Source organism: Propithecus coquereli, unplaced genomic scaffold, assembly GCF_000956105.1.
Source record: "Propithecus coquereli isolate 6110/MARCELLA unplaced genomic scaffold, Pcoq_1.0 Scaffold153, whole genome shotgun sequence".
In the NCBI taxonomy this organism is placed as follows: domain Eukaryota; kingdom Metazoa; phylum Chordata; class Mammalia; order Primates; family Indriidae; genus Propithecus; species Propithecus coquereli.
In genome coordinates this window covers 6,048,538-6,060,367 of record NW_012139747.1, presented here as the reverse complement: position 1 = coordinate 6,060,367, position 11,830 = coordinate 6,048,538, and the positions used below count along the sequence as shown (strand labels likewise).

Here is an 11,830-nt window from a genome sequence, read left to right as displayed (position 1 = left end):
AAAAAAAAAAAAAAAAACCCCCCCCCAAAAAAAACCAGAACATAACAAGTGTTTGCAAGGATGTGGAGAAATTAGAACCCTTGAGCACTGTTGATGGGACTGTAAAATGGTGTAACCATTGTGCAAAATGGTATGGCAGTTCCTCGAAAAATTAAAAATACAATTACCATATGATGCAGCAATTCCACTCCTGGGTATATGGCCCAAAGAATTGATAGCAGGATCTCAAAGAGATATTTCTACACTTATGTTCATAGCAGCATCATTCACAATAGCCAAAATGTGGAAGCAACGCAAGGGTCCATTGACAGATGGATGGATAAACAAAATGTGGTCTGTACATGCAATAGAATATTATTCAGCCTTAAAAAGGAGGGATATTGTGACATATGCTACAACATGGATGAGCCTTGAGGACATTATGCTAAGTGAAATAGGCCAGTAACAAAAAGACAAAAACTGTATGATTCTACTTATATGAGGCAGTTAGAGTAGTCAAATTCATAGAGACAGAAAGAATGGTGGTTGCTAGGGACTGGGAGAGGGGTGAATGGGGAGTTAGTGTTTAATGGGGACAGAGTTTCAGTTTTGCAAGATGAGGAGTTATGGAGATGGTTGGTGGTGACAATTTCACAACATTATGAATGAAAGGAAAAAGTGCCATTGGCTTATCCAAGATGGAAGTTGGTTTCTCTCTTGTATATGGTCTGGGTGAGCAGTTTACTATGATGTTGTGCAGTATTTGAGACCCAGAAGGTTCTGCGTGGCCTTCAAGAGGGCAGCATCCGTGCTTCAGGCCATAAGATGGAGGAAGGGAAGCAGATGAAGGGGCAAAGTCACCTGCTCCATGGCTTACTGAAGATCTCTGAAAGTTGCCACAGACCTATGCTTCCATCCCACTGGCCAGGACTTAGTCCCATGGCCACACTAGCTGCAAGGAAGCCTTGGAAACGTAGTTTCCCTTCTAGGCAGCCCTGTGCCCACCAAAGAGCAAGGACTATAACTCCTGGAAGAAGGAGAGAATGGATATTGAGGGGCGGCTTACAGGGAATGGGGGGAGGAGTCATTCAGGAAGGGGTCTTCTTCTTTTATGTAGGGGTTAGATTCCCCCAGGGGGGATCCCTCACTGACCAGAATGATTTCTGGGGTCTCTCTGCTTCTTCCAACCTTATTATTTTCTCTAGAAGTCCAGGAAGAAATTGACTAGGGAAAAAATACACCTGCTCCTAGTATCTGTTGCTTTATTGCTTTATTAATCTTGTCAATGTTTGAAGTGGGGCTTTCCCTGCTCTCCCCAGGCAGTGTGGTGTGGTTATCTATGCACAGTTTTTGGTGTCAGACTCAAATCTGAGTCCGGACTCCTCTCCTCTCTTAGTTGGGAGTCCTTCTGAAGCCAAGCCCGAGATAGGGATTTGAGGGCAAGTATCTTCTTTGGGGGGTGACCACAGGGAGCATCAGTAGGGGAGTGAGGAAGTGAGACAGGAAGGGAAGGCATTATCAAGGAAGTTACCGATGATTTCATCCAAGAAATGACCATCATTGTCATCGTGGACAACTGGGGCTCAACCTGTTGGGTGTAGAGTAGCCTCAGTTATCCCAGTGGAGGAGGAGGGAGCTGGGGTATTTATGTACCAGGCCACCTCCCTCAGAGGTTGAGGGCAGCTTCCAGAGGCCCTGACTCTCTGGCACATCCAGCATACCCTGCCCACCAGACCAGGAGAGGCCTTCGCTGTGCAGGAGTGATGCCACTGGGATGAGGGCGAAGTGTGGTAGCATCTACCTATGGCCTTGGGCAAGTTTCTCAGCCTCAATGTCCTTGTCTTTCACACAGTAATAATAATGACTGCTCTCTTCCAGGGTGTTGTGAGGATTAAATGACATTATCTAGAAAAATTGACATGATGCACATGTCAACAAAATAGTATAGGGAATCCAAATGAGGTCAGGTTAATGGTGTCTGTTGTAGGTTGTGTAGGGTGGCCTCCCAGGCTCGGTGCTGCACTTGGGTTACAGATCTGCCAAGATATACTTCCCTCATCCTTAGGGTGGCCGGGCAGGAGGGGCTAGGGTTGGGGCTTTGAGCCTCTAGGCTAGGAGACTTGTGTTCCACTGACTACTCCCTGTTGCACCACGCTCCACTACGCACTGTGCAAATATTCCCACTTTCCGTGTGAGCCACAGTGTGAAAAGGATTGGGAGGCAGTGGGTTAGGAAATGCAGCCTTAGCTACTACTTTAACATTAAGAACCTCTCCTTAAAGCAGAGTGTGTAGTACTCAGATCGAATTTAGAGCTGATTGTGTGATCCACGCATATAAAATCACGGAAGCCGCCCAACTCTTGCTTATATGTCCAATTTGCAGGTATGAAAATGAGTGTGAATGTCAACTGCTGCTAAAAGAAATGCTTGAACGGCTTAACAAGGTGAGCTGAGCACATCCTTGGGTTTTTGGTAGCTTGATTCGGTGTGGAACCGAATGGCAGAAGCGATTGTTTCACGTGCCTCCTCTCTGTTATTTGAGGATTCACTGACTTCTTTTGCAGTCACTCTCTTTCTTGATTCTTAATTTCAACTGAGTCTTTGTGTATCCACTCACACACCCCTACACACACTCCTCTACCCCAAGATACACAATCTAACGACTGAAATGTAGATCATGAAGCTTGTCGGTTATGCTAGGCTAGCAAAACATGCCAACATTAAAATGACAAGCTGCTGGTTTACTGTTTGCGTATCCCAAACAGCAAACTTAGGAAGGAACTTGCTTTGGGCAGTGCTTGTTTGGATGCAGTGATACCTCTATCCTGTTGGCTAAGAGTCTTGAGATTGCTGCTCCACAGGAAAAGTCTCAGGAAAACAGAGGAAGTAATTTCCATTTGCCCTCAAGCTCCCTCTTCTCATAGCATGAAAAGTAGCCACATGGGGCATACCAGGGATTCTTAGCTTCTTTTTGGAGACCTTCCTGCAGGGGTTGTGTGGAGTTATTCTTTGCAGGGTGACTTCGCTCTTGGGTTTCTCCATCCTCCTCCTAACTGATTGGATTTTGTACTTTAGCCGGGAGAACTCCACTACCAAATAATCCTGTCCAACAAGGCTTGGACAAAACCAGGGATGGCAAATAGCTTCAAGCATTGTCCTTTTCTGATTATTTCTGTGCTCAAATGTCAGAGTGGAAGGAGCTGGGGAGACCATGTGGTTGAAGGGTTGCTTACTGAGGGTACATGGGCTGCCATGCCCGCCCTCTTCCGTGCTTATAACCTCATCATAATCACTGATGAAGCAGCAAACTCTTCCCTGCTGTACCCAGATGTGCCTTTGGATCCTTCTCCACATGGAACTCCAAGCAACCACTTTAGACAGGGTTAGAATGGCTTTGTCCAGCCTCTGTTGTCTAGGATTATTCTGCTAATTGGTGGGAAAATCAGAACTAAAATCTAGGGAAATGGAATTTTGCTTTGTCTACGTTACCTGTCTATGGGGTCCCTTCTCTGTGTGAGCATATAATGTGTTGTCTAAACCAGGACGCTTGTGTGAGCAGGAGTGCTGTCAGTAGTTGTGCAGGTTAGTTGCTGTAAACTGGGACTGTCTCAGGCCAACAAGGATCACTTATGAGCACCCCAGATATAAACGCAAAGATGGTGGTGAGCATGTGTTGTAGGAAAGCCCTAAAGACGCAGGCTCGGTGGTTCTCCTGGGGAGTGACAGCCCCAAGGCTGTTGAAAGTCTGGGCTGGGAGTTGGGCCTTATTCGCCCAACATTGCCCAGCTGTTCTGCTGACATCTGCAGCTCATCCCCATTCTTAAGTCTGTTGGCAATCCCAGGCTGCCAGATGGGGCCACTGTCTTGTCCACAGACCACTGTCTTCTGGGACATAGGTACCTAACACCCTTCACTTAGGTGCCAGTCCAGGCCCTCCCAAGCCCCCTTCCGAGCACCAACACGTGTTGCTTTGTGAGTATTTGTCCTCACTGCAGGCAGGGCTTTCTCGTGACTTACTTCTAAGGTTGTCACTCATGCAGTGCCATCTTGGGCATTCCTCCCAAAAATGGGGTCCTTCTTTTTATTCTTGATGGAAAATGACAGTGGATTTAAAAACAAGCCCAAACCTTCTGTTGTTTTTTTTTTCTTATTACAAAAGCAATACATATTCTCAGTAGAAAAATAAGGCAATGCAGGTAATGAAAAATAAGGAAAAACCATCTCACCATTTACCACCCAGAGAACGCAGATCTACCACCTTCATGCATATTGTGACACGGAGTGTGGACATTTGAAGTATCAGTCCCATCAGGATGAATATTATGGGAAAGTTCTAGGGAAAGATGCTACCAAGAACACGGGTGAGGCCAGCACAGGGAATCGGTGTGACTGTTCCCTGGGTCCAGGGTAAGACACTTCTGTCCACAAGTAAGCTGTGCAGTCCAAAAGAGGAGTGTGGCCTGTTAGTAGGATCCTCATGCTGTATTGAGTACCTGTGAGACTGTGTGTGAATTGCCTCATCTTGTAAGCCTCGGCTTCTTCATCTGTGAAATGGGCACAATAGTAGTCCCCACCCATCGCAATGGAAGTCTGTCTGTGCACCTAGTGCGAATTAAATGATGTAATAGTGTATATGACCTGCCCGTCACATGGTGGCGTTTGATTCATGGCCACGGAAATTATTTGAGAGCACTTGATGCGACAGACCACATCAAGTGGTACCTCGAGTGCTCCGTCATACACCAGGCCAGTGTGGTTTTCTGCAGGGTGTAGGGTGCAAAAGCCTGGCAGAATGGGAGATGATTTTAGCTGGTGCTTGGAGAAGCAATATTTTGTAGTTGTGAATTTTTTATGATTACCTTTTATTTATAGCAGGTGACGTTAAAATTTCCTTTTCAAATAAATCTAAGTAAAAATGAGTCAATTTAAAGGAAAATACAGAGTGAATAAGAGTACAGGTGGCACGTGGACATAGCAGAGATCATGACGCAGCGTGCAGGTGCAGGAAGTTGGGGAGGGCCCTGCGCTGGCTGGTGGGAGCCTTGGAGCAGTCTCTTGGTTATGGGCAGAGCAGGCCTTAACCTTAGACATGACCCAGTCCAACCCTTTCTCTTTGCCAGTGGAAACTCACCCTTGGTGAGGTTAAATGACTTCAGAGCCCCACAGCTCAGCCGTGGTTAGTGTAGACAGGAGTCAGTGTCTTGTGTTGGTGGCTCATTCTCTACCTCGTAAGAACTGTCAGGGAAGCTGTGTGGCTTAGAGCACAGACACGAACCCAGAGCGCTCTCAGTTAAAGCTGCCGCGGAGCCCTTGGTGTTGGTGCCCCATCCATATCACCTGGGCCACGCTGAATGTTCTGATGGCTTCCTGCATCTCTCTGGCTGTGGGAACATGTGGACAGTCCCAAAGTGCTGGGCGTTAACACCCCAGGAGCAACCCTCAGCTGCTGACGGAAAAGAGTAGGTGGGTAAGTTTCCCAGCTGCCCCACCCTCATGGCAACAGTTCAGAGATGGGTTCCATACAGTCCCTCAGGGCGTCCCCAGCTCAGCAGGACTGAGCCCATTGCCCACAATGGTAACCTCTCTTTAACACACCTTTATTGGCTTTGTTCCCTTGCCTGGGTCACTTCCCCTCCTCTACCTGTGGTTCCTGGGATCGCCTCCCAAATAAATGACAGGTAGCCAATCTTTGCCACGGAGTCCACTTGTGGAGAACTCAGACAGCCCCTCAAGGGGGTGGCCAGGTGAACATTGCACCTTCTTGTTCTCTGTCCGTTGAGATCATCAGATGAGAAGAAAGAGGCTAAAGTCCACATCGTGTTGGCTGGTCAGGTCAGTGATTTTGGTGGACAAGTCTTTGGATGTCTCAGGTAAACAAGGTTTTGGCTGTCAGTTCAATCTCAGTGTCCATTTACTTTGGCCTCACTTGTGCAAGGGATTCATCCCTCAGTGTAGCCACGGGAAATCAGTGACCTGGACTTTGAATCTGCTTGGAAAATATCATAATGAACATGAAAGGGCTGATTGCTGCTGCTTTCACAAAACTGCCACGCATCAGTTCCTGCTGCCCATGTAATTAAAGCTCCAGAACAGAGCTCCTGTGTTTTTATCGCCAGTAAGCTAAAGCCAGCCTCTCTTTGCTATGCACTTGGAAGTGAACTAAATTCCTCAGCATACTGCTTACATACCGTGGCCAAAGTTATTCAAATTTTCAGCCTTTTGATGTAGTAAGAATTCCAGATGACTTTGAAAGATTCGGGTTTGGCTGACCTCTAGAACTCATGGTCACTAAACATGTACCTATGAGGTTATAGTCCCCAATAATGCCTGACTTTGCTTATCGTAAGGAAACTATAAGGAGTAGACTTGAATGTTTAGCTCTCCTTTTTTCTTTAAAATCCCCCAAATTTTAAAATGATGTGGGTTCTAGTCAAATGCTTTCACTGAAAAACAATTAAAAAATATTTAAAGGCTGACATATGTGCTTTTCCATGTCATTCATGTGTCTCCTAAACTCATCTGTAGAAAACAGCAAGAGGCCAGGGAGTTTAGGCATGAAAGCATGGGGACATGAAGCTGCTACCTTCAGGACTATGCCTTCATATGCCCAAGAATTCCCCAGAGCCTGGAAATGCACTTCCAGAAAAGAGAAGGAGAGGAAATTGGGAAGGAAGAGTTTAGGAGGAGGCTGAGGGTGGAGAGGCTCGAGGAAAGAAAAAGGGCAGGGGAAGAACAAGGAAGAATGCAAAGGGAAGGAGAGCTGAGGAAACTGAGGCAGAGGAAAGAGAGAGGGTGGAGACACACAGAACTTGCTTGGCGGCCTCCTCCAGGCCAGTGTTAACACCTGTAAGAAGAGTGGCCTTAATGTGCTTGGAAAGGCTTTTGACATCCAGAGTTGAGGAAAAGTGTTTTTAATTAAATCCTAGCTAAGTAGAAATCTTTATGAACTTGAATATCCATTATTTAACAGTTGAGTTTTTAATGCAGTTTCTAGAATCCCTGTAAATAAGTTGGCAAGGCTGAATTTCAAGGGTGTGTTGAACTCTGTTTCTCCAGTCCCTTTCTTAAAAATGGCTGTCAGTAGCCTAGACCGGTGGTCCTGAAACTTCAATGTGTATCATTGTCACCTGGAGGGTGTGTTAAAACCCAGATTCCTGGGCCCGAGCCCTAGAAATTCTAATCCTGTGGGTCTGTGATGCGCTGGAGTATTTGCAATTCTAATCAGTTCCCAGGTGGTGTGGTCCGGGACCACACTTTGAGAATCACGGGTCTCGATCTAGAACATACACATTATCAGGGTTGGAATGTTTTCTAAAATTAGACTATTGACGTAGAGTCTCAATTCAGAAAAATCTACATGCTTCTGCTGGTGAAGCTTTTGAAAATTCAGCTGACAGCATCCAAAGCATAATAAAAATACAAGCGTCTACACATTTCTGAGTTCTGGTGCAAACAAAAGAAAACACTTTCAAAACAAATTTTCCTCAATGTATCAGCAACCGCACATTCCAGTGGCACCTACTCACCTTTGGGGGTTTTGGGGAAAGTTTGTCAGGTGATGCTCTTCAAAGCAAGACAGTATATTTGCAGAAGCATCTGGTTAATCCCTATGTTAAGGACAAGTATTGACTGGCCTTTTATTATCACCATGAGCAGTTTTAAAGACTTGACTGATGGGACCCAGGGGTGGTGGTTTTGGCATGATCCTAAGAGGGAGGTGGGAAAGAATGGCTGGCACCCCGAGGATGGGACCAGGACTCAGCATTGAGCTTTTGACTAGTATAGAGAAGCCCATGACAGATTCTAATCCCATTATCTTCCACTAGCTTCCATCTACTCGATAAATGACCCATTGGATCAGTCTGGCCTCAGCCTCCCGTCTGTAGAGGTAGACTGTCTTTGAGCTGCAGAGCCCTCATGTTGCATGGAGTCGCTTGAAGGGCCTTTGAGGGAAGAGGGTTTCTGGATGGAGTGGAGTGCCCATGGCCCGTGTTTGTCCTTTAAGAAGAGCATCTCTGCTTTGCTTCTATATATTAAAGCATCCCTGCTTTGCTTCTATATATATTGGCTTCTATGGGCTACTTTGTTTGAAGGATGGTACCTGTGGTTTAAAAAAGTCTGAGGGCTGGGTGCGGGTGGCTCACACCTGTAATCCTAGCAATTTGAGAGGCCGAGGCAGGAGGATCGCTTGAGGCCAGGAGTTTGAGACCAGCCTGAGTGAGACCCCTTCTCTATAAAAAATTAAAAAATTAGCCAAGTGTGGTGGTGTGCACCTGTAGTCCCAGATACTGGGGAGGCTGAGGCAGGAGGATCACTTGAGCCCAGGAGTTTGGGGCTCTAGTGAGCTATGATGACGCCACTGCACTCTAGCCCTGAGCAACAGAGAGAGATCCTGTCTCAAAGAAAAAAAACTTTGGGGACCAATGACCTTTAGTGTCCCTTCTATTTCTAAAATTCTGTGTTTGATCCCTTTATAAGTAATAACACAAGGATCCTTGAAACCCTATTTCCATCTCTTCAGTTTTGTGGATCAATTGTGGATGAATTTTTGGTAAAAATTAAGATGATTGAGAATCCTCCACCCCACCACCCATCCTTAGGAGTCTTAAGAGGGGCAGAGGGAAGGCAGAAAAACATGCAGAGGGTCTGGCTCAAGGTCTTCCCCCAACACTGCCTCACCTCTGGCCCAGATGCCTCCGTGAGCTGGAGGCCCCATCCCCAGGGCCGAGAATCAGTCCACATGAACCACTGCCTCTGAAGGAGTGGGGATCCCACATCCCAGCACCCTTCGATTTTCCTTCCCATCACGTGGTCAAGCAAGATGATGATCATGTGACCCATGCTGGCCAATCACTACTCTCTCTCAGAAATGTGACTCCTGAGGGAGAGGTGTAGAGATCAATTCATTCGGAGCTGGGTCCTAATGAGGACAGTTCATTAACTCCTGCTACTTAGGTTTCTCTGACAGCCCTGGCCTCTGTCCTTCCTGAGGGCCTGGCTGTTTTTCTGTATTTTGTAAATAACTCAAGATCTTTTTGTTTCCTCAACCTTTGCCTATTGCTGGAAAGACCCAAGCTTTCCTTTCTTTACCGTTTCTCTCACGAAAGGGCTTCACCAGGGTCTTGTGATAAGTTTGGGTAATTGAGAAAGCCAGAAAAACCAGGATCTCCAAGGGGTCTGCCCACTTTCCCTGGGTAGGAATGCCTTGATTTGCAGAAGTGCATCAGTACAGGCCTGATCTCCCAGGGCATGCGTGTTCTGGAAGAAGAAACACTACTACTGAGTTTTTTTTTTTTTTATTAAACTCTTCCTAACTGTCTGGGACACAAGATATGAGGACCCATCGTTAAGGACCCAGAATGGTAACCTTCTGAAGGCAGAGCTCATTAAAGGTCAGCGACTAATTAATTAATCATGTGAATAAGCTAAATAACTACAGTTAGATTTCCCGTGGGTATAGTTCAGACAGTTCAGAGCCCTGGATCTGGAAAAATGTGTCCCTTTTTGTAATTTGGTTCATTCTTCTACTTCTCATTTAAAACAAAAAACTTTAGACAATGTGTGGGTTTCTTAAAGGGAGCTATTTTCCCACAAGCTCTTGCTACAACTAAAGGACAGCCTTATTGAAGGTGGCAGGGGGCCAGTGCCCAGGGCAGGAAGCAGGTGGAGCTGAGAGAAAACAGGCAGGAGAGTGTCAGGGGGCCATGGGCGAGGACTGACTCTAGATGTTGGTGTCTTTCCCTTTCTGTCTGAGGTTTCCTTACCTGGCCACCCAGCGTAGGCAACCCTGGTGCCCAAAGAAAGGGTTTCAGAGTTTTCAGAGGGAAGGATTTGGTAACTGGAAATTTGAGCATAGAAAGGCTGGAGCAGAAACCTGGAGGGGCACTGAGGAAGAATGAGCTGTTCCATTGTGCCTAAAATTGATCCTACAGAGCCGTCGTATGGCACAGGGCCGCCAGCCCCATGCGGCTGTGGAGCAGCTGGAATATGGGGAGTTTGAATCGTATGTGCTGTGAGTGAAGAATTCACACCAGGTTTCGAAAAGCTCGTCTGAAAAAAAGAATGAAAGATACCTCATTAACAACTTTTTAAAATACTGATTACATAATGAAATGGTAATATTTTGGGTATATTGGATGAAATAAAATATATTATTAAAATTAATTTTACCTGTTTCTTTTTATTTCATTTAACGTGGCTACCAGAAAATTTAAATTTATGCCTGAAGCTTGGACAATGCAAAATGAGAATAAATCGTGTAATTTTTACTTGCATAAACTTGTACAAAAAGGAATGTTTTAAGATACATTCTTAACAGTTGCAAGTTGACCAATTTGATCTTGTACAACTCTCACGTTCTTGGTAAGTTCTCTCAAGTTAAGGGTAAATTCTCAAGATAAAATAGCTTCAGAAGTTTGAGTTGGGTGAGGGTTAGTCACTCCTGTACAATCTTGCTGAAGTTTTAGACTGAATTCACACCGAGAGAGATTTATTAAATAAACATTTACTCTGATGCAGGCCCCAAAAGTCCACACAACCTGCTCTGTAGGCTCCATGAAGTCCCAGCTCTCTGGTGTCTTAGGCGCTGAGTCAACAATTTGCATGGAAAGCTCACTCAAGGCAGATACTACAGTGGAGTCAGACTTTCAATGTTCTTAATCATTGTCAGCATCAGACAATGAGAAATCTTCCCACACTGGTGGTCTTTTACAAGAACAATTAAGGAACCAAGTGCCTTTATTAAGAATACAGTCCAAAGGTCTTGCTGAAACTTAAACCCTAGTAGTGCAAGGGCAGGAAATGTCTTAAAAATATCTTGGCCAATCCACGTATGGTGACTATCTTAACTCTGTTCATCCAAGTGTAGAGAGTGTCTTCTTAAATACTCCAACCAAACTATGTATCCACTTTATTTATTTATTTATTTATTTATTTCCTTTCTTTTTGGTAGAGATGGGGTCTCATTCTTGCTCAGGCTGGTCTCGAACTCCTGAGCTCAAGCAATCCTCCCGCCTTGGCCTCCCAGAGTGCTAGGATTACAGGCGTGAGCCACCGCGCCGGCCTGTACCCACCTTTATTAATGAGAGCCCATTGCTAATATTCATCATTCTTACTAACGAGTCATTAACAAGTCACTTCCCAAGGCCTCAGGTATTGGCAGGTGTGCATGGCAGAGGTGTCTTGGGAGAGTAATGCTCATCTGCAATATCACACTGAACCTGCTGAAGTATTTAAGTCAAGCCCAGACATCGCAGCACGATCTTATTAAGAGCGTGAACAGTTCTTTTATATCTATTTGGTTAATCCAAACAAGATTAACGAGAAGAAAGTCAGTGAATTATCGGAAAGCTTGGTGAGAAAATTCAATCTTTTGTGATAAATGTCATTTCCAACTTTAAAGGAGCAAATGCAATTCACAAAAACAGTCATTCTAAAAAACGCATTCTTCTATTAAAGATACATCATCTCAAGGTAAATGTTGGCAATCCTTGGGAGAAAACTGTTAAAATATAGAGTTCGGTATTAAGGGAAAATTATTCTTTGTTTTAGTCTTATTACAGAAACTCAACTCACTGATGATGAGATTTAGAACAAATATAGATGTTATTTAAATGTTAAGGTTACTTGGTATGTAAATATACCCTATCTCTGATCTTTCTAGATTAAGGTTTCTCAGCTCTGGTACTATTGATTTTTTAGGCTAGAGAATTAATTTTTTTTTTTTGAGACAGAGTCTCACTTTGTTGCCCTGGCTAGAGTGAGTGCCGTGGCATCAGCCTAGCTCACAGCAACCTCAGACTCCTGGGCTCAAGCAATCCTACTGCCTCAGCCTCCCAAGTAGCTGGGACTA

General features: G+C 45.1%; 1 protein-coding gene across 1 annotated transcript in view; it reads left to right on the top strand.

The window, feature by feature from the left end:
* The window catches only part of BFSP1 (beaded filament structural protein 1, filensin), a 36,379-nt gene that overhangs the window by 3,553 nt on the left and 20,996 nt on the right, over positions 1-11,830 (top strand). Inside the window, exon 2 of the mRNA XM_012640438.1 lies at positions 2,363-2,423. Within this exon, the coding sequence (XP_012495892.1) occupies positions 2,363-2,423 (61 nt within the window). The remainder of the gene's footprint in view (positions 1-2,362; positions 2,424-11,830) is intronic.